The following is a 20655-nucleotide window of genomic DNA, read 5'->3' as shown; positions in this document are numbered from 1 at the left end:
GACTGGTGAAACTCAACTTTATTAAACTTAAACAGAGAAGCTACTTCTGCACATGTTAAACACACACGGAACCGAACAGCTTGATGGAGACACCCTACACTGCTTATGCTGACACTGTAGGGATGGTGGTGGCGATGCCTGCTTCACTCCATGGTCTGCACCACATGTGACAGGACAGTTATTTCATCTATGCTTACACCTGCAGGTCCTTTACTCTAGAAACACTCTATATCTTCTTAGGTGCTTCCCTTGAAACAGGATGAGTTCTAGAGGAAATAAAACAGCTGCACTTAAAAACCTAGAAATATTCAGGGACCAAGATTAGTTGTTCCGTGACCTAGGAAACCTTAGGATCCTGTAGGTCCCTCAGGAGAAGTGCTTCCAAGTACTCGGGAATTGTGGGGCAGAGATGATTCCCTTTCCGTGGTGGATGTGTATGTCACTCCAGGACAAATTGCGGAGTGATGGAATGTGGAACACATCCGGTTGTGTCCAGTACACTTTATCCCAGAGGAAAATCACAAAGCAACACAACTCTGCAGCAAAAACTAGTCCCAAAGTCGGAAGATAAAACTAGCAAAAACTTTGCACAATATTTAGAGAAAAGCTCTAGGGTGTGGAGAGTATGGGTCTTCCTTTTTCTCCATGCACAAAGCAGAGCACAGTATCATTCCTTAAGCTATACTTAAACGAAAAACCTTTTGTATACATATATAAATAGTAATAGATACACTGAACTAGGACAAAAATGAGCCACTGGGAAAGCAAGCCCGAGGTATCCCTTTAGTTGCCATGTTTCTTAAACTGGGTTGCTTACACCCATGATCAACACAGTCCATCTTCCTATAGCACTGATTTTATTCAGAGATTTAGGGGAAATGTTTTGTCTTAGAATGAAAAGGGACTGGTAGATATTAATGAATACATGATAGAGTACAAAAGAAAAGACTGTGAGGAAATAACTTTACCAAGCAGCTTCAAGGATCAACCACACCCTCGATGGTAAGCTTTCTCTTTTCCTAGGGCAACAGACGGAAAAAGTTTCCAACCAACGGGAAGGTTAGTATCTGGTACCAGTCCAGCACTGACAAATGGAGATACGAGCTCACTCACTCACAGCCGTGCCCACCTTCATGGGAAGAGTTGGCCCTCTCTACTCCAGTACGATGACACACAATCCCTGGCTGCACTGGGGATTATGAGATTGGCTTCTCTGAAACTCTCCTACTTTTAAAAAATCCTGTGGAAGGATCAGTTAACAGGAAAATGGCTGGTGAATTCTGTAAAAGGAACTGAGTAGAACTGTTTTGGGTTAGAAAAGAAGCATTTTAGGCAGCCACCATGGGAAGAAGGCGGGTCACCTTCTCACTGAAGACAAGAGACCAAGTGCTGATGGACAGCAACAGGCAGGCAGTGTCTAAAAACTAGTCCGATACCATCATGGTCTTCGAGGGAAAATCTGATTTCACCGGGGTTTCCATGTCAATAGTGGACTCAAATTTAAAAAGCCTCCAGTCCATTTCCAGAAGTACAAGTGTTTTCTACATGAGTAGAGGAATGAGAAAGAAACCAACTCAACTCTTTCCTTCCCAGCCCTCCTTAAAGTAGAGTCTGACCACTTTTCTTGCCAATCTTTCATTTCAGTGTCTCCTCCTAACTCCTTTACTTCTTTTTCCTCTTTCTTCTCCTTCATAGATCAGATCCTTAACTGGTCTTTCCTTGACTAACATTCATTTTCTTCCCATCTTTCTTTTTTTCTAATCTTTCTACCTTAAAAATCAACAAAGAAGTATTTCATTGGCTTTAGATAATTAAAGCCAAGCAAGCTAAACAATGCTGGTCTTTTCTATAGAAACCATGTTTAAAATGGTTACATAAGCACTAAGCTTCCTACCCCCATCACACACCTCGTCCTTGAGAACTGGTGTTGCTGTGTTTCAGTTCCATCCAGTTCTCCCTGGTGACCTTTTCCTCCCTTGATTAGTTCCATGGCACTGAAGGCTAAGGAAAAAAGGGAGCGGGTGGGTCCAGGAGGGGACTGACCTAGGAGACAGGCTGATTTTTTTTTTACTTTTAGACAAGTAAGAAATGAAAAAGTGTGCAATACTATTCCCTCTGCAAATGCTCCCTTCAGGTTCGAACTTGGAACTTTCCAGCTTTGGTCATGTATTTTATGCCCTTAAAGGGTTTGTACTTTTCTCCATACATATCCAGACGATTCACCTTGAGTCCTAGAAAGGAGGGAGAGAGGGAAAATAGACATGAGAATTATTCAAAAGGAGCAGGTCACCTGTTTCTGTTCACTTCAATACACTGAGGTCAGTGGGACCGAAGTCGCTGTGACAGGGAACCACTTATGCAGAGCAGATGGATTCTCCAGTCTCAGGACAGATACAGCAAAAAAAAGGCTCCAACAGACAAGCTACCTGTGAGAAGACCTGTCCCTAAAGTGGAAAGGGCACAAAGTGATGTGCAGACTGAAATGAGGATAAGGAAAAAATTAGACCACTGCATGATTTTTCTCAAATTATTGGACTGAATAAATGAATTAATAACAAAACAAATGAATAGTGAAGTAAATTATAACTAAAGGAATTAACAATGAAAGTGATAATAAATGAATGCTTCCTAAGTATTCTCACTAGACTAAGCTAAAAATATTTTATACTGTATACAGCTTTATAGTTTATCGTTTTAAGATGGAAGAGCTTATATGTTAAATGAATTCCAATCACTTAAATTGTATAAGGCCCGTTTGTACAGAAAAACAGAAACTTCATATAAAGCTAAAATCATCTCTTTTCCACATCACAGAGTTATTCTAAGGATTAAAAGAGAAAACACATGAAAAGAGCTTAAAACAGTGCCTGGAACATAGTAAATGCCCCCAAAGTGGGAACTGATCACTATCGTGTTAAGGTCGGCACAGACTATAGTGAACTGACCTGGAAAGGCCCAGTCATTCCAAAATAGAAATAAGAGCAAACATGAAAGTCTTCTGAAATCAGGAGAAAGGAGTGGAAATTACTCTTCAGTTGTAGCTGAGAATGCACATGCATTCTCATACTGAAAACCTTGGGAACCTGAAATGAACAACCCTAAGATGATCCAAAAATGGCTGGTGAACACTTTCTTCTACCAGTACTGTTTCTTTCTCAGTGTGTCTCAGGCACTTTTATTCAGGTCACTTATGCCAACTTCAAAGGAAGGATTGTAAATTTTCCCAAGAAACGTGCCATAAAAGATGTTACTAAAGATTGCATATCAGGTAATGAAACTAAACCTTGTAAACAGGAAGCCCAGAAAAGTCTCCTGGTGCCTGCGCCGTGTGGCAGAAAGCCATTTTTGTTCCCTTTGGAGCCTCTCGAGCTCTGGGTCACTTACCAGAAATGGCCAACTGCTGGATCTTAAACTGCAGGTTAATTGTGGGATTTTCATCTGGTTTGGAAGCTCCAGCCTGAAGACTCATGGTCCCCTTCAAATTTGGTGGCTTTTGTGGATTTATTTTTCCTACATCCCAAGACAGCATCTTCAAGGAAAATAAAAATGGAGAAGCGGTCTTTCCAAAAAATAGTTACAGCAGAATCCTGCATTTGAGGTGGCTGAGATCTAAACTCAGGGCACCTGTCCACAACATTATAAGCTGCCTCTGGGTATCTTTCCATTGAGAATCCTATGTGTTACTGTTAAGTTATCTCGCAGTTTAGAAAACAAGGTCCCTTTGATTCATCTCACCTTCCAAACAAGGTCTAGAGTCTACGCAGAGAGCCTGCAGACTGGTTTCTGCTTAAGTTAACATCAGCAATTCAAGATGTCCTGCTCATCCCTACCTTTGTGACTGGGTCGAATGTGTGTGTCCCCTGTGATGGAGTAAGGCTCATGTTCAGGACCCCCTTGGGCATCTGGCTGGTGACAGTCACTCCCTCGATGGTCTTCCCCATCGTCTGCTTGGGTCCCACCGTTATTTCAAAGCGTCCAAGGGAACTACTGTCCCGGAAACTGATGTTATGTTTGACATACACTGGGATTGCAACCAGACTGGAAATGAGAGACAAAGAGCCATTTCATTTGTGCACTGGGAAAATAGTAGTTCTCTCTTCTTTCTGCCTGTGGGTAGCTTCTTCTCCCTTAACTGTGTCCTAACTTTTTATCTGAAAAAATAAACAGAAAAAAACCCCAGTAATCTATTTTTTTCTTTTTGAAAAGCTAAAATACTGTCTAGTAAGTAAATTAACTTTTCTAAATGACTCTGAATAATATAAACAAAATCAAAGAGTATACTACTATGAGAAAGGCATAATGTACAAAAATGTACTGTCATTATGACTCTGTTTTTAACTTGTAACATGTGACCAATCATCATTTGCACTGGGGAGAATAATATTCATAGCTCAAGGGCCTTTTATAATTTTTTTCTTTTTTTTTTTTAGACAGGGTCTGGCTCGGTCACCCTGGTTGGAGTGCAGTGGCATGATCATAGCTCACTGCAGCACTCGACTTACCAGGCTCAAGTGATCCTCCCACCTCTGCCTCCTGAGTAGCTGGGACCACAGGCACACAACATCGTGCCCCGCTAATTTTTACTCTTTTTTTTTTTTGTAGAGGCAGGGTTTGGCCATGCTGCCCATGCCTGGTCTCAAACTCTTGGGCTCAAGTGATCCTCTTGTCTCTACATTTTAGGATGCTTTCATCTGACCTCATCTGGTCCTTACAAAAACCCCACAAGGTAGGGTAGGCTGTCATGATTTGACAGAAGAAAAGGATTCAGAGAAGTCAAGGAATAATCCTGAAGTAATAACAGTTCCTAACATTTATTGAGTACTTCCTGTTTGCCAGTCACTATGCTAAATGGTTTATATCCAGTTAACCCCTATCGTGTTTAATCCTCCCAGTAAGTATGAAATAGATATTGCTACTGTAACTATGCAGTAGGTACTGATTTTATAGGTCAATACTGATGTCCTTATACTTAGCTGAGATTAAGTAACTTGCCCAAGGTTCTAAGACTGAAGATAGAGTTTAAGTCCAGGGAGTCTGATTTCAGAGGCTGCAGCCTCAAGCACTCAGATATTTTCCCAAATGATTCACTCCACATCACACGGGAAGCGACTGGTGGCTCTGAGGCCTCCTGACTCTCTTCTGTCTGCATACCTTATACTATTCAAAACTGCTTCCAAAAGCCTTTAGATTCCAAATTAAAGAGAATGTTCAAGACCAAAAATCACTGCATTTTATGCTTTTTCATAGCATAACTTCATGCTTCTTTTAGATCAGGGACATTGAACATAGTATGCCCAGATTCCGATTTGAGAAAATAATGTTCTTGTTTAGACACATAACAACAACAAAAATAACAGCAAACTTAATGAGCACTTCTTTGTGTTAAGCACTATTCAGATTCTCTTATTCAATATTCAGAACTTTTACTATTTTCAATTTACAGATGAGAAAAGAGATACATAGAGGTTAAGCAACTCACCTGAGATTACCCAATTAGTAACCACAGAAGCTGGAATGTGAACCCACGTAACTCTAGAGCCTGAGTTCTTAATCACTACAGATATGGTTTCCACATACACGTACATACACAGATTCCATTCTTAATTATAAGAGCTGCTTACTTCTGTGCACTGACATGGTAAGACAGCAGGCGGAAGTTTCCATCAGGAGGGATGAAGGAGAGGATGCGCTCAGATTCCCAGCGCTTGAAACGAACACAAGGATGGAAGCTGACATCATCCAACAACCTAGGGTTCTACAGTCACCAGGAGAGGAGAAGCAAGAAGTGGGCATTAAATACCCGCTGTGCTTTCAGGAAAGCAATTTAAATGCCATTTTTTATTAAAACACACACCACACACACACAGAAATCATGTGGTAACTTCTAGAAAATTCAAGCCTGAGACAAGCCTCGTGGCTGTCCTAATTATTTTTTCTTGTTCTATTCCATTCCCACTGCTCTGTCTTTCCAGCAGCATTTAATTTCTCATCCCAAGAACTCAATCTCTGGCCCAGGATTTTACCATGAAGGAAAGTGTAAGATCCGGCATGCCAGTCAGCTTGACACAGGCATCAATCACCCCCTGGATCTCAGCAGTAATTGTGGAGCCTGAGACAGGAATAAGACAAAAAGAACAGATTACTGAAACCTTCTCTGTCCTTCTCAACAAACTTACCTCCTCTCTCCTTCTTTTCCTCTCTCCCTCCCCTTCCTCTCTCTCCCTTTCTTTCCTTCTGTCTAGCCATCCAATTCATTTATACAATCCATCTATCCATCATTCTGAACACTTAACAACTGCATATCAAGTATGAGACACTATGGTGAGGAAATGGTGATAAAAAGATTAATGAGGTAGTTATTAGCCTAAAGGAGTTTTCAGTCTAGTATCAGAATTAAACAGAGCACCATTATTTTAGCCAACAGTTCAGAAAACTTCCTATCAGAAACTGTTCTCCCTAAGGTCGCCAGTGAGCTCTGCTGCTATAGTGAGTGGCCACTCCCGGTCTCTATCCTACAGGTCCTCTCTGTGGCATGTGTCACTGTCGATCACTTCTGCCTTCTCAAACATCCCTTCCTCCTAACCTTTCCTGGTGTCCTCCTATTTTCCCAGCTCCTCTTCCTCAGTGTCTTCGGCAGGTTCTCTTTCTTTGCACATCCCTTAAATGCTTTTTCAGTTCTGAACTTCTATTTTCTTTCACTTTACACACTCTCCTGGGTTATTTTGCCTACTTCCCAAGGCTTCAATGTTCATTTACAGCCTATTATTACCTATTCTTTTTTCAAGTTCAGCCCCAATCCTGCCTAATGGACATCTCCACTTGGATGTCACTGAGGCACATGTCAGAAGTGAGTCCATTCTCTCACGCCCTGAACCCGGTGCTCCCATTTCCCCACCTGTGTGATGGCACCATCTATCCGGCTGCCTAAGCCAGAAACACAGACACATTCCTGACGACGTCCACTTCCTCTGCCCACATCCAGCCAATGATCAGCTCCTCTCTTTTCGAGGACTCACCTCTCTCTGGTCTGTGCATTCTTCTCTGTCCTCATTGCACTATGGACGTCTATGTTTTGGGCCTGGATTTCAGCCTCCTAGCTGCTCCCTGCCTTCAGGCCCACCCCACTTTAGACCATTCTTCACACAGCAGCCAGACTCATCGCTCTAAACTACAAGTCTCATCAAGTCACTCCCCAACTTAAAACTCTTCAATCACTCACATCTGCCCTCCTTAAACTGGCAGGCAAGGTTCTTCATGATCTGGCCATATATATTTTACATTTTCGTTGAGGTAAAACAGTAAAATGTAAAAATCTTAAAGTGTACAGCTCAATGAATTTTTAAATATATATATTTATGCAAATACTAGCTACAGCAAGATACGGAACATTTTCAGCATCCAAGAGCTCCCTCTTACCCATCCCAGGTAATCCACATCCCCAAAATTCTGACTTCTATTACCTTAGACTAAATTGCATCTGTTTTCAAACTTCATATACATGTAATCCCACTGTCTATAATCTTATGCATCTGATTTTTTGCTCAATATTGTGATGTTTGCGCATACTTTGCTCCCAAATCCACACATCTTAATAACTTCATTTCATTCCACCGATGAAGCATAAACACCTCCACCTCTCTGTTGTGTTTTGCTCAGGGGTGGGTACCTCTCATATGCTCCACCTTTTTACCTTCCTCTTTCCCTCACTAGACTAAACTAAGCTTTCTGCAGCTGCAGACTATGTCTTATTCATCATCGAGTGCCCACTCTCTAGCACTGTGCTATGATGCAAGTTTTCAATAAGCATCTGTTGAACGAATAAGTTCACTAATGTGAAGAGGTTTCTTTTTAATTAAAAACAGGGTCTTACTATGTTGCCCAGGCTAGAGTGCAGCTGTTATTCACAGGCATAATCATAGCTCATTGCAGTCTCCAACTACCAGGCTTAAGTAATCCTCTCGCCTCAGCCTCCCAACAGTTGGGACTACAGGCACATTACCACCATGACTTGCTTCTACAAATTCTGAAGCTCTAGGACTTCTAGTCACATTTACCTAATTCAGAATACACAGAAAAGGCGGCACCCTGAATTTTGTGATTACAACTTTAGTTCTGCCATCAAAACTGGAAGCCACTTTCAAGAAGGAAATTTAATCAATAAGAAAGTTAATTTGTTACTTCTTTTTTTTTTTGAACAGGGTCTTGCTGTTGACCAGGCTGGAGTGCAGTGTCATGATCAGGCCTTACTGCAACCTCAACTTCCCAGGCTCAAGCAATCCTCCCACCTCAGCCCCTCACGAAGCTAGGAATACAGGCATGAACCACTACACTCAGCTAATTTTTTTCACTTCTTATAGAGATGGGGTCTCACTATGTTGCTCAGGGTCTCACTATATTGCTCAGGCTGGTCTTAAACTCCAGGGCTCAAGCAATCCTCCCGCCTCGGCTTCCCAAAGTGCTGGGATTACAGGCATGAGTCACTGCATCTGGCCTGTTACTTCTCTTTTTTATTCAAGACGTTAGTATTATGATGCAGACCAGGATTTATTTCATACTTTCACTTGCTTTTATTTCACCAATAAAGCAAGTGAAAGTATGAAATAAATCCTGGTCTGCACCATAACACTAACGTCCATTCCCAGTACCCAGCACAGTGCCTGGCACAAAGTAGGCACTAAATTAAAGTGCATGACCTTGAATGGGGGTTAATTCTGAAACTATAAGCATTATATGAAAGAGGCCCCTTTCTCTTTTCATATTTCTGAGAACATATTAAAAGCACCTACCTGATTTATCAATAATTGCATCAATCTCTTCAATCACATCAAAATAGGCCTCATTGTTGGTGTATTTCACCCCAGTCCGTCGCCAAGGCACCACTGACAGCTGCCCAGTGGGAAGTTGGTCACCCACATTGGTGCTTCCTGAGACAATTAATATTACTGTATTTTAAGACCATTTTGACTCTAGAAACCACAGAACACCTCCCTAGAAGTTTCTATGCTCCCATTATTCATGCACTCAATTGAATAATTTTTCAAACATAAGATGAGATTTTCCCCAACTTCCATATAGGGTAACTTTGTCTATTTTTAAAACCTCTTGTTGCCATCTGGTCTGCCTCTTCAAACAGAATAAAGGTTTAAGAAAAAGTTACCTGAGAAACAGATATCATATTTTGGTTTTGAAAGTAACCTGAACTTAGTATCTCAGATTCCACAATAGCTTACAGTTTAAATAATGTATTGGCTTTCAGTAGAGTTGGTAATCTACATATAGATATAAAAATTTCATGGGTAAAAACAGTATTTGAGCCTGAGGTAGGTTCTTAGGTACATTTATGGTAGGTATTAAAATGTACATATCAACATGATCTGTCTCATTCCTAAGTTCCAACACTGAAACTTAGGAATAGAATACAAATTTGATCTCTCCCTGTCTTTAAGAATTGTAGATCAATTCCTTCACTAGTTTTTTCCTTTATAGGCATAATTTTTTTTTTAATTCAAAAGGTTTTATACCGACACAATAAAATACATTAATTTAAATTCTATTTCCTTCTTCCATTACCTGGATCCTTTTATTTTCTGTCTTTAAAAAAATTTTTTTTGAGATAGAGTCTTGCTCTATTGCCCAGGCTAGAGTGCAGTGGTATAATCTTGGCTCACTGCAACCTCTGCCTTCTGGGTTCAAGCAATTCTCCTAACTCAGCCTCCCGACTAGCTGTGACTACAGGCGCGCACCACCACGCCCAGCTAATTTTTGTATTTTTAGTAGAGACGGGGTTTCACTATGTTGGCCAGGCTGGTCTTGAACTCCTGACCTTGTGATCCACCCGCCTCGGCCTCCCAAAGTGCTGGGATTACAGGTGTGAGCCACCATGACCAGCTAAACAAAATTTTTTAAGAGATAGGGTCTTCCTATGCTGCCCATGCTGGAGTGCAGTGGCTATTCGCAGATACAATCATAACTCACTGCAGCCTTGACTTCCTGGGCGCAAGTGATCCTCCCACCTTAGCCTCCAGAGCAGCTGGGACCACAGGCATGCGCCACCATGCCTGGTTAATTTTTGTATTTTTTTGTAAAGACAGGGTTTCGAAACCATCTTGGCCAGGCTGGTTTCGAACTCCTGTACTCAAGTGATCCTCCCACCTCGGCCTCCTAAAGTATTGGATACAGGCGTGAGCCAAAGTGTCAGGCCCATTTCAACTTTTCAAAAGTGGTTCTTAGATACCCTCTTCTAGATTAAAGTGAGATACAGGCTTAACTAACTTCATAATATTCGTAAATGATTTAGGCACTAACAAAGCTTTCAAGGCTTAAAATGAACTCAGAATACTGAAGAAACCACCAACTTTGTTTCCTTAAAAAGAGGAACTATGTATTAAAATGTATCATCAAGATATAATAATCAAAGCAGTCTAGGGAAAAGGCAAGAAAGCCTGAAAACAGACCAAGAATCCACAATGACAGGACAAGATAGAAATGTCATTCTAAAACAGGGGAAAAGGATAAATTACACAATGGTGCTAGGACAACTATTTTGAAGAAAGAAACATTATTGTACACCAAGATAATTTTCAAATGGATTAAATAATTAAATCCAAAAATAAAATCACAAACTAACTAGAATAGACATTTGAAAAAGATCTTCCCTTCTCTGAGATCAAAAAGACATTCTCCTGCTTTTGTCTAATAATTATAAAGTTTGTGTTTAGCTCCTTAACCTAGCTGGAATTTATTTTGTGTATAGTATGAAGTGGAGGGACTTAATTTTTTCCATATTGAAGCTGACTGTCCTAACACAATATAGTTAACAACTGGCCCCTGGTCCACTGATTTGATAAATGACCACATCTATCTACACCAAATTCCTATAAAAGCAAGAGTCGGTTTCTGGACTCTTTTATCCCAGTGATCTATCTGTCTGTTACTGGACAAATACCAAATTTTAAAAACTACCCAAACTTCATACAGATTGAGTAATCTTTATCTGAAATGTTCGGGACCAGAAATGTTTCACATTTTGGATTTTTTAAAATGTTGGAATATCTGGATTATACCAGTTGAGCATCCCAAATTCAAAAATCTGAAATCCTCCAATGAGCATTTCCTTTGAGTGTCACGTCAGTGTCCAAAAAGTTTTGGATTGTAGAGCATTCTGGATTTTGGATTTGGGATGTTCAACCTGTAATATATCTTACATTACATTTTATAGGACATATTTTATCTTTCCGCTTTTTAAAAATATTATTTTCAAAACTCTCTTGGGTCTTGTAGGATGTCTACTGTATGAATATTTGTCTTGTGTACTATACAAACTTAACCTGTAGTGATATTTAACAGGGCAAATCTTCCCAACAACCCCTTTGTAATTCTTTTTCAAAACTGTCCTGGCTATTCTTGCAATATTTATGCTTTTAAAATGCATTTTTCAATCAGTTTGTAAAATTCCATGAATATGTTCGTTTATGCATTAAACAAGACCCAAAATGTAAAACCTTAATGAAACAGAATGATTAATTTGATTAAATCAAAACATTTAGAATGTGGCTAAACTACACCAGAACAAAGCTAAATCACAAGTGACAGATTGTAAGAAAATATCTGTAATGCAGTAATCAAAAGACATAAAGATCTCCCATAAAAGAGATTATTTTAAATCCATATGAAAAAAGAAAAACATTTCAACAACAAAAAAATGAACAAAGGACATGAAAAGGTAATTCACAATAGAGGGAAAACAGTCAATAAATACTTGAAAAGATTTTAGTCTCCTTAATAACAAAAAATGACTGTGTAAATACAAGATATCAATAAACTATCAAATTGCCAATGTTTCTAAAAAATTATTAATGACAAATTGACTATAGCACTTTGAAATTGTTACTGAAAGTATAAATTGGCCTAACTTTTCTGGAGGGCTACACATTATGGTACTTAAAATGTATACGCCCCTTGACACAGCATTGCTACCTCTACTACTTAAAAGAAATCATCCAGATGTGCACACCAAGGTTCAAGTATAAGAATGGTAATCTTTATTATTTAAAAGAACAAAAATATCAGTAACATCTTAATTAGGGATTCAGTAAAAACTGAAAAACTTTGGGTCCACACATGAAAGAAAACTGTAAGTTATTAAAAATGAAGGCCAGGCGTGGTAGCTCCCACCTGTAAGCCCAGAACTTTGGGAGGCGGAGGTGGGTGGATCACTTGAGGTCAGGCGTTCGAGACCAGCATAGTCAACATGATGAAACCACATCTCTACTAAAGAATACAAAAATTAGCTGGGCATGGTAGCGTGTGCCTGTAATCCCAGCTACTAGGGAGGCTGTGGCAGGAGAATCACTTGAGCCCGGGAGGCAGAGGTTGTGGGGAGTTGAGAGCGCACCACTGCACTCCAGCCTGGGCGACACAGCAAGACGCCATCTCAAAAAAAAAAAAAAAAAGAAAAAAGAAAAAGAAGAAAAAGAACAAGAACCATGTACAAGACATCATCATGGGATAATGTTCATAAAATATTATATGTTAAAAGTGTGGTGGGATTAAGAGTGATTTTTACATTCTTTGTGCTTTTCTGTATTTCTGAGGTTTTTACAATAATCATGTGTTTCTTCTGTAATCAGAAAAAAATATTTTTAAAGAACATTTCATTTTGTCATCAAAACCAGGGTATTTTCCACAAAGCAAAAATATTATTTCAGGTTGTACTCAGTTTACAAGAGTGGCCAGGTGCGGTGGCTCACGCCTGTAATCCTAGGACTTTGGGAGGCTGAGGCAGGTGGATCCCCTGAGGTCAGGAGTTTAAGATCAGCCTGGTCAACATAGTGAAACGCCATCTCTACTAAAAATACAAAAATTAGCTGGGTGTGGTGGTGCATGCCTGTAATCCTAGCTACTCAGGAGGCTGAGGCAGGAGAATCACTACGACCCAGGAGGCAGAGGTTGCAGGGAGCCAAGATCACGCCACTGCACTCCAGCCTGGGTGACAGAGGGAGACTCTGTCTCAAAAAAAAAAAAAAAAAAAAAACTACAAAGAGCAAAATTAAAACACTGGGACACCTGAGATCCCCAAAGACAAACACTCAAAACAATGTGTGACACTGGACTAAGTCACTCAGGCTGCAGGATGGCCACTCTCTATCGGTTTCCCCCTCTGCCATACCTGTGATGGTGTTGACAACCGTTCGAAGGATAGTGGGAGGCTTTATGAGTTCTTTAAGAATGTTCGACTCGGTAGCCAATGGAAAACCATTGTCAAGCATCTCTTCCAATACCTCATAAACCACAACCACATTGTCTTTGATCACTGGCTCTGAACAGACTCCAAAATAATCCTGATGGAGATAGAATACATGCATTGATCACTCAGATACTGTAAAATAAATAAATAAATAAATAAATAAAAAGAATGTGCCTACAGAGAATAAGGATCTGGCCTGTCCATGTGTTACTGTGCTACTCTTCTACAATGAGGGAATGCAGCATAACCATAGTTCTCCTAGGCAGTCTGTTTGGTAGAGAGCACTAGACTGGCTTATGGTACTACTGTGATTACTAGCTTCCTCTACAAACAAGAGGAACTTAAATCTTTGGGTTAATTTCCTCAACTTGATAAAATACACAGAATACAAAATTGAATCTTGATTATATATGCTTATGAACAAGAATTTGAAAGAATTACACAAAATAATACTTGATATAACAAAGAACAGTACATGAAAATCTTTACCCCTACTGTTGTGCTATTTCTTAATATTCATGCAGTGAATAAGAGTTGAGAGGGGAAAAAAATGAAATGAGGGGGACAAGCTAGCACACCTGAAAATCCCTCTGGATCATCTTTAAGATGCTAAGATTCCAAGAACTCTTTGTCCTTTTATTTAAAAGGCTACCGTTAGATGCTAAATTATCTGGATTGTGGGAAAGTACTGGATTTCAAACCCGAAAACCTAGATTATAATTTTGTCATTTGTAGATTAAGTCATGTTAACTAATTTTGATCTTGATTCTTTAATGGTATAATCAGGATAACACCATTGGAGGCACAGGGCTGTAAGAACTAGGCATGACTAATTAAGCACTAACGCTCATGAATGTACTTTGTAAACTATAAAGCACTACAAAATGGAATGTGTGATCTTTAGCAAGAAATGTTCATGGCCATTCAATGTTCCCTTCTAGCAACGTCAGTATGTCTTTTACAGGACCTCTGAGAGGGTCACAAAACCCTCCTGAACTCATAGAATGAAGGAAAACTTACCCCTTTTGAGAAAGTCCATTCTATTCATGAACAGCTCTGATCATTCCAAAGTTCGTTCTTTTGCTAAACTGAAATTTGCCTCCTAGCTCTGTTTTACAGAGCAAGTGTATGTAACAGCCCTGCAATTATTTGAAAACTATGAGTTTTCACTTCAGTTTTTTTCTTCTCAGAGCCACACTTTCAAGATACTTGTGCAGTTCATAATAACGTATGGTTTCCAAGTTGTTTCACCATCTTTCCATGTCTTTGATATCCAAAACTGAACAGACTCTACTAGAGTCTAAATTACATTAGATAACGTCAATTATCTACAAGATTCCAATACCCAGGTCACCTAAGAGTCAGGAATATATTCCTAAAACAAAAAGATTTCCTCTTTTTAAGAGAAAAATTCTCATTTTGAATGAGAATTCAAAAGAAAAAAAAGTCACATATTTCCTTCCCAAGAGTGACTTATTTTTAAAAAATAAAACACCATTAGGTTTTATAAACCAGGCATCATGTGAACTAAGCAGCTGGAAAGGAGCCTCGCAATACGGCCAAGTGCTGCAGCCAGCCAGTGAGCCTGAAATTCTATTGCCAGGCTGCTCCTGACACATTCCGGTCCTGGAAAAATCATGTTGCTGGAAAGGACGCACATCAGAGAAGACCTGATAATCAGGATGTCCACTGACTTTTAACAAGTGCTTCAAATGTGACAAGCTCTGAAGTCTCAGACTTCCAAATTAGCACCTTTACTCTGCTTTCCCAAATTCCTCTGTGGTTTCAACTAGATCAAACAACTCTTCTCACTTCCTGTCTTGTAATAAGTTACATTAGTATGGCCATATGAAGCGGCTGTCAGTTCCACCAGTGGAACCGTTCATCTTAGAATGGGTAAAGTATCACATGCAGAAATCATAACAAGCCCTAGTTACAGTGGTTTAGGATCACAACTCCTGGGTTCTTCTAGTTCTGCCACATACTGGGCTTATCATACTTAGGTTTTCACTGCACAAAAGGGCTGGTATGCTGCATGAGAATTGAAATTCCAAAATAGTAGTACTATCAGAGAGTATTTGCAGGGGAAAACACAAAACGTATTTTAATTTTCTTGGGAAGGGAAGTTGTTCTAGACATGAGTACAAGAGAAATCACTCTTTGACTTGCTTTTTAACTTTTATCATAGTATGTGAGTCCTCATTCTCTTCTCCAATTCCACAATTCCAGTGTTCATATGACTCATTCCAGACCTCATATGACACAGAACTTAAACCAAAGGGCCCTTGCTTCTCATTCGAGTTATGCATATAACCACAACAGTTAGAAGCTGAGTGGTTCTGTTGGGAGAAGGTTCCTGTGTGTGAATCCAGGGCCGGTGCAGTCTAAACTCCTGTGCTGCAAGTGGCATTGTGTCCTGCTATCACTGACCTCCCTTAGACACCACTCCCTAAGTTCTTAAAATCTATTCCTGAAGAAAAAGCTTAAAATGAAAACTGCCTCATAAAATGGCTCACTTAAATTCTTATAGGCACATGAGATTTCCCAATCTCATCTTTGCAAGCAGAGCTCATCAGTAGCACTCTTCGCTACTTCGCTAAAAAGAAACACCCCAAACCTGAGAACTAGTACAGGTTCGTGAATTACGCGACTGGGACAGTTAAATTAAGCATTGCTTAGCTTGTTCTACTTGTTCTTTTCTAAAACTTTACGCAATCACTTTCTGATGCAACTCAAAGCAACGCAGATAATAGGATCACGACCACCAGGCAAAAACAACCTAAACTCTAATTTGTGAGCAAAAAGTAGAATCAGAGCTACAAAGGCTATATACAGTCATCACAAATAGGTTGGCTTTCCCACGCAAGAGGTTCAAAAGTATTCCATTTGTCATTTTGTATGCAGCCAATTCAATAAATAGAAACCAGAAACTTATCAGATGGGAAAGGAAGTGAGTAATACCAGAGTTTTGATTTTTTTTTTTTAAGTTTCTTAATGGAGGCTTTATACAATGGAAACAGGACTATAAAGACACTTCACGGTTTACATATATGAACTTTCCCACATTCACGAACCTGAAATGTGTCCACCACTCGGTGAAGAAACTCAATGACAAACAGAGGGGGGACCTCCGTCTGGATCACAGCCACAAAAAAGATCTTGTGGCGGTAAACACTTAAGAGATAGTGGTGAGGGGTAGGGATAACTGGAGGCACATTTTCTGCCTCAGTAGCTCTCTCTTGCGCCTCAAAAAAGTAATCACAAACAGAACGGCTGACCACACTTTTCCAGTGTTTCTCCAGGAAAATGTCTCCAGAGGAGTTGATCAAGAAAAGACTATGAATCATGGTGGCGATTGTCAGTGACAGAAGAAAGCCTTTTTCAGTCTGAAAGCCTCAGGACTCTGTAAATTTTCAACTCTAAAAACAAAAGCAGCAATATTCAGTTCCATTCAACCAAAACGTCCTCCCCATCTTTTCCCAACAGTCCAAGACTTACCCATCTTTCAAGACCAGGCCCAATCTTCCCCTCCTGCATGAGCCTGAAGATAGCCCTCCCTTGAATTCCAAAGGATAATGATCAGCCATCTGACTGTCAATCATATACTCCCAGTTATCTTTACTATCGCCCGAATTGCATCCATTTAAAATAGTACTTAATCTGTGGGTGTCTATTTTCTCAACCAAACTGCAAGCTCCTTGAAGAAAAGGACCGTGCCTCATGTTTTGTGTTGCCTGACTGCAACACAATCAGAGTTCTTTGAAGAGGGCTTCGAAGAACACTGAATTTGATGTCATGTTCTGGCAACAGCTCACGCATATACAAGAAATGTGCAGCTTAATAATACGATAGCCACTGTGGGACCACCGAGCACTTGAAAGGTAACTGGTGCGAACTGAGATGTGCTGTAAGTGTAAGACACACGACAAATTTGGAAGGCTTTGTATGAAAAAAAAAAATTCAAATCTTACCAATAATTTAATATTGATTATATGTTGTAATAATATTTTGGATATCCTGGGTTAATTCAAATATATTAAAATTAATTTAACCTGTTTTATTATTTTAAGGTGGTTACCAGAACACGTACAATTAGATATGTGGTTCGCTTTCCATTTCTGCCCGCCAGAATAGGTGGGAGGAATGGAAAGCTGCTCTTGGGGGTCTTTATTCATCCAATCAGATCTGTTCTCTGAGCACTCCTTAAGCACTTGTTAATGCAGTAAGACATTGGAGGCCTTTAAAAAGATCCCTTGGGGCTCCCACCTGTGACCCCAGCACTTAGGGAGGCCTCCGCGGGCAGATCGCTGGAGCTCAGGTCGAGACCAGCCTGGGCAACAGAGCGAGACCCCGCCTCCAAAAAAAAAAAAAATTCCCCTGGGGGACAGACACCCCAAGGCCCTCAGGCGGTTGCATCTCTCCGGCGCCAGTCCCCAGGATGTGGCCATTCCGCGGACCGGCGCAGGTGGTCAAAACGCAGAGGCCTGCGGTGCCCAGCGCTGCCGGACGAGACGGCGGGAGAGAGGGACAGCCGGACATGCAAGGGAGAGGCGGCGGCCCAGGCGGGCGGTCCCTGGGCTGGCCCCGGCCCAGAGCCGGCGGCGACGGAGGCCGCGGGGCTGCGGGCGGGCAGGGGCCGGGCTAAAGGGGCACGCCCGTTCCCGGGTGAAGAGCTCAGGGGCGCCGGGCGGCGCCAGCGAGCGCACGTGCGCTGCCATGGCAACAGTGTCCCCTCCGCCCGCCGCCGCCGCGGCGCCGGAGCGGACCCCTCCCCGAGCCCTGAACCCGGCCCCTCACCTCTCCCTGCCGCGTCCCGCAGCCCTGAGAGGTCGCCCGGCGGTATCCCGAGATCCCGCCCCCGCGCCGCGCATCCCGGCCCCGACACTCTCGCGCCCCCTTCTGCCCCCGCCCCAGGCCCGGGGTCGTCACTACTCCTCACCCTGCCTAGCTGCTCACAGAGCCCACCGCTCCTAGGCGCGGACAGGCCCTGCCCCGCCCACCGCGCGCGCTGAGGCAGCCGCTCGCCCGCTGATTGGCCGACCCGGGAGCCTCGCGACCGCTCCGCCCACGATCTGCGCCTGAAGGCCGCTGATTGGGCATCTGGGAGCCGCTTCTCCCCTCTGATTGATCGCTGTTGGCGGCTTGCCCTGTTGTCGGGCTCGAGTACCCCGATTGGCCCTGTTGAGGCCCCGGTCATCTCCGATTGGTGCAGCTCTGTAGCCCCGAGCTCTGATTGGAGGTCGAAGACAGTGCGGGCCGGTCGGCCCCAATCATCCAGTCACAAAGGGCTGGGGCGGCCGCTGCGCTCGGGTGATTGCGGAGTGCTCCTGGAGGGGGCGCTGGAGTATGTGTGTGCCGGGGCGGGGTGGCTTCCGGGCAGGAGTTGCTGACAGCACCTCGCGGGTGATAAATCCTGAGGGCAGCGACTACCCTTCGCTCCATCGGTGCCTTTGGGAAGAGCCGCTTTCTCTGTTGTACCGAGCCCTGGGTCAGGTCTACGCGGCTGGCGCTGGAGCCTCTGACGCCGAGCCCTGAACCCCTACTCTGGAGGCCCCTAGCCCCACTGGGCCGCGGCAGGGCGCCTACCCTCCAGAATCTCAGTTCCCAGACGGGGAGTGAGGGGCTGGACGGGTCTCTCCACTGCTTTGGAGACCTCAGGACTTGGATACGCTTTTGAGTGGTCCCAGTCGTCGTGATCCACGACGGCGTGGAGTGGAAGTCAGGATCAGGGGTCGCCCCAGTGTCGCAGGAAGTCAGGCCCAGATGCGGTGAGGCGTCGCCAGCCTTGGACCCAGCAGTGGACACTGGTGACAGTGGCGACCTCGCCGATGAGGGGTTCGCCCTCCCTGGCATTAGTTTTCACTTTGGTGAAATGGAGCGTGGGTGGCAGCTCCTCCACACACGAGCCCTTTGCTGAGGTGGTGCGGTGGGGGGTTCTCTCCACGCTTGCTAAGGGCAGACAGTTGGCTGACTTTGAACTAAGGAGAAAAGCCAGAAGCAAAATGGCAGAATGGTGTGACGCTGGTTGGGCTTAGGGACACTGGTGCCAGAGGACTTGGCTTGAATCCGCTCCAACACTTACAACCTGGGTGACGGTGAGAAGGAACTCCTCTAAACTTCAAGTTCCTCAGTTCTCAAATAAGGACGTGAATAGTACCTCCTCCTAGAGTTGTGAGGATTGAGTTAGAGAATGCTAGCAATTGTTATGCCCTAAGGAACAGCACACGATACGATAACACGTGATAATGTGTGTCGAAGGTGCAGAAATGCAGTCGCTGCTGTGAGCATCTCATTCATTCACTGAATTAACATTTGCCGAAAACCGCCAGGTATCGTCCTGTGCTTGATGCTAGAGATGCTGGAGACTGCTGTCACAGGCATTGTCCCTGTGGTTACCGGGCCCAGCAGGAAAGACAAATGAGAAGCAAGGGACTGCAATGCAGTGTGATGAATAAGGAACGCATAGCGGGTGGGAGGAGTGCTGTAGAGATGGCTGACCTAGAGTCAGGGAAGACCCTCTACCTTGAAACCTGAAAATGAGAATGGATCCCTCAAACGCAGGTATAGATGGACAGAGAAAAAAGTACATGAGGAAGGCTCTGGAGATGAGCAAGTTAAGTATAGCTGAGCTGGAATGGTAGGAAGAGTGCAGGGAGATGAGGCTGGAAAGGTAAGTAGGAGCCAAGTGGTTGCGAACCTTGGAATTGCTAATATTTATAAAACACTGTGCCATACACTGTGTTTTAAATTTGTAAGTACCATTCCATAAATATTTAGTGAGCTACCATGTGCCAGGCACTGTTCCAGTGCTTGGATACATAACACCAGTAAACGAAAGACAAAAATCCGTTGGGGCTGGGCGCAGTGGCTCACGCCTGTGATCCCAGCACTTTGGGAGGCCAAGGTGGGTAGATCACTTGAGATCAGGAGTTCAAGACCAGCCTGGCCAACATGATGAAACCCTGTCTCTACTAAAATTAATTAGCCAGGTGTGATGGCACGTGCCTGTGGTCCCAGCTACTCAGGAGGCTGAGACAGGAGAATCGCTTGAACCCAGGAGGCAGAGGTAGCAGTGAGCCAAGATTGCACCACTGCACTCCAACCTGGGCGACAGAGTGAGACTCTGTCTCAAAAAAAAAAAAAAAATCCGTGTCATAGTGAAGCTTATATTCTAGTGGAGGAAAGACAGATAATCAATAAACAGAAGTAAAGTACATAGTAGGTTATAAGATGACATGGGCAATAAAAAGAAAAAAAACTCTATCAGCAGTGTTATGGGATTGGAGGGCAAATTACAGTTTTTAAGAGAGTAGTGAGAATAAGCCTCATTTAGAAGAGACATTAGCGCCAAGACTTGAAGAAGGCAGAGAGTTAACTATAGGGAGATCTCAGGGGAAAGCGTTCCAGGA

General features: G+C 42.6%; 1 protein-coding gene across 8 annotated transcripts; it reads right to left on the bottom strand.

The window, feature by feature from the left end:
- AP3M2 (adaptor related protein complex 3 subunit mu 2) lies at nucleotides 1-18228 on the bottom strand. 8 transcript variants are annotated; one of them, XM_028852632.2, is made up of 10 exons: nucleotides 18044-18228; nucleotides 16745-16803; nucleotides 16321-16665; nucleotides 13169-13340; nucleotides 8787-8924; nucleotides 6024-6109; nucleotides 5622-5755; nucleotides 3831-4038; nucleotides 3385-3529; nucleotides 1-2231 (listed from the first exon to the last, which is right to left on the bottom strand). In XM_028852632.2, the coding sequence occupies exons 3-10, from the start codon at nucleotides 16591-16593 to the stop codon at nucleotides 2131-2133; spliced, it is 1257 nt and encodes a 418-aa protein (XP_028708465.1). In that variant the 5' UTR covers nucleotides 16594-16665; nucleotides 16745-16803; nucleotides 18044-18228; the 3' UTR covers nucleotides 1-2130. The 8 variants fall into 8 exon arrangements, with proteins under 8 accessions (XP_028708465.1, XP_015000770.1, XP_028708464.2 ...); XM_015145284.3 differs by having other exon boundaries at nucleotides 18186-18228; XM_028852631.2 differs by lacking the exon at nucleotides 16321-16665.
- Nucleotides 18229-20655: the final 2427 nt, after the last annotated feature.

The sequence above is a fragment of the Macaca mulatta genome, chromosome 8, assembly GCF_049350105.2.
Source record: "Macaca mulatta isolate MMU2019108-1 chromosome 8, T2T-MMU8v2.0, whole genome shotgun sequence".
In the NCBI taxonomy this organism is placed as follows: domain Eukaryota; kingdom Metazoa; phylum Chordata; class Mammalia; order Primates; family Cercopithecidae; genus Macaca; species Macaca mulatta.
Note: the sequence above shows the minus strand (reverse complement) of the source record. Positions and strands in the feature narration are given on the sequence as shown.

What these genes read in the sequence shown, in the direction of transcription:
- AP3M2 (XM_028852632.2), bottom strand. Translation starts at nt 16,593, where the DNA reads ATGATTCATAGTCTTTTCTTGATCAACTCCTCTGGAGACATTTTCCTG. An exon ending in TGCAATTATTGATAAATCAG is followed by an intron (nt 6,110 to 8,786) that starts GTAGGTGCTTTT and finishes TTCCTGTCTCAG; the next exon opens with GCTCCACAATTACTGCTGAG. An exon ending in TACCATGTCAGTGCACAGAA is followed by an intron (nt 4,039 to 5,621) that starts GTAAGCAGCTCT and finishes TCTCATTTCCAG; the next exon opens with TCTGGTTGCAATCCCAGTGT.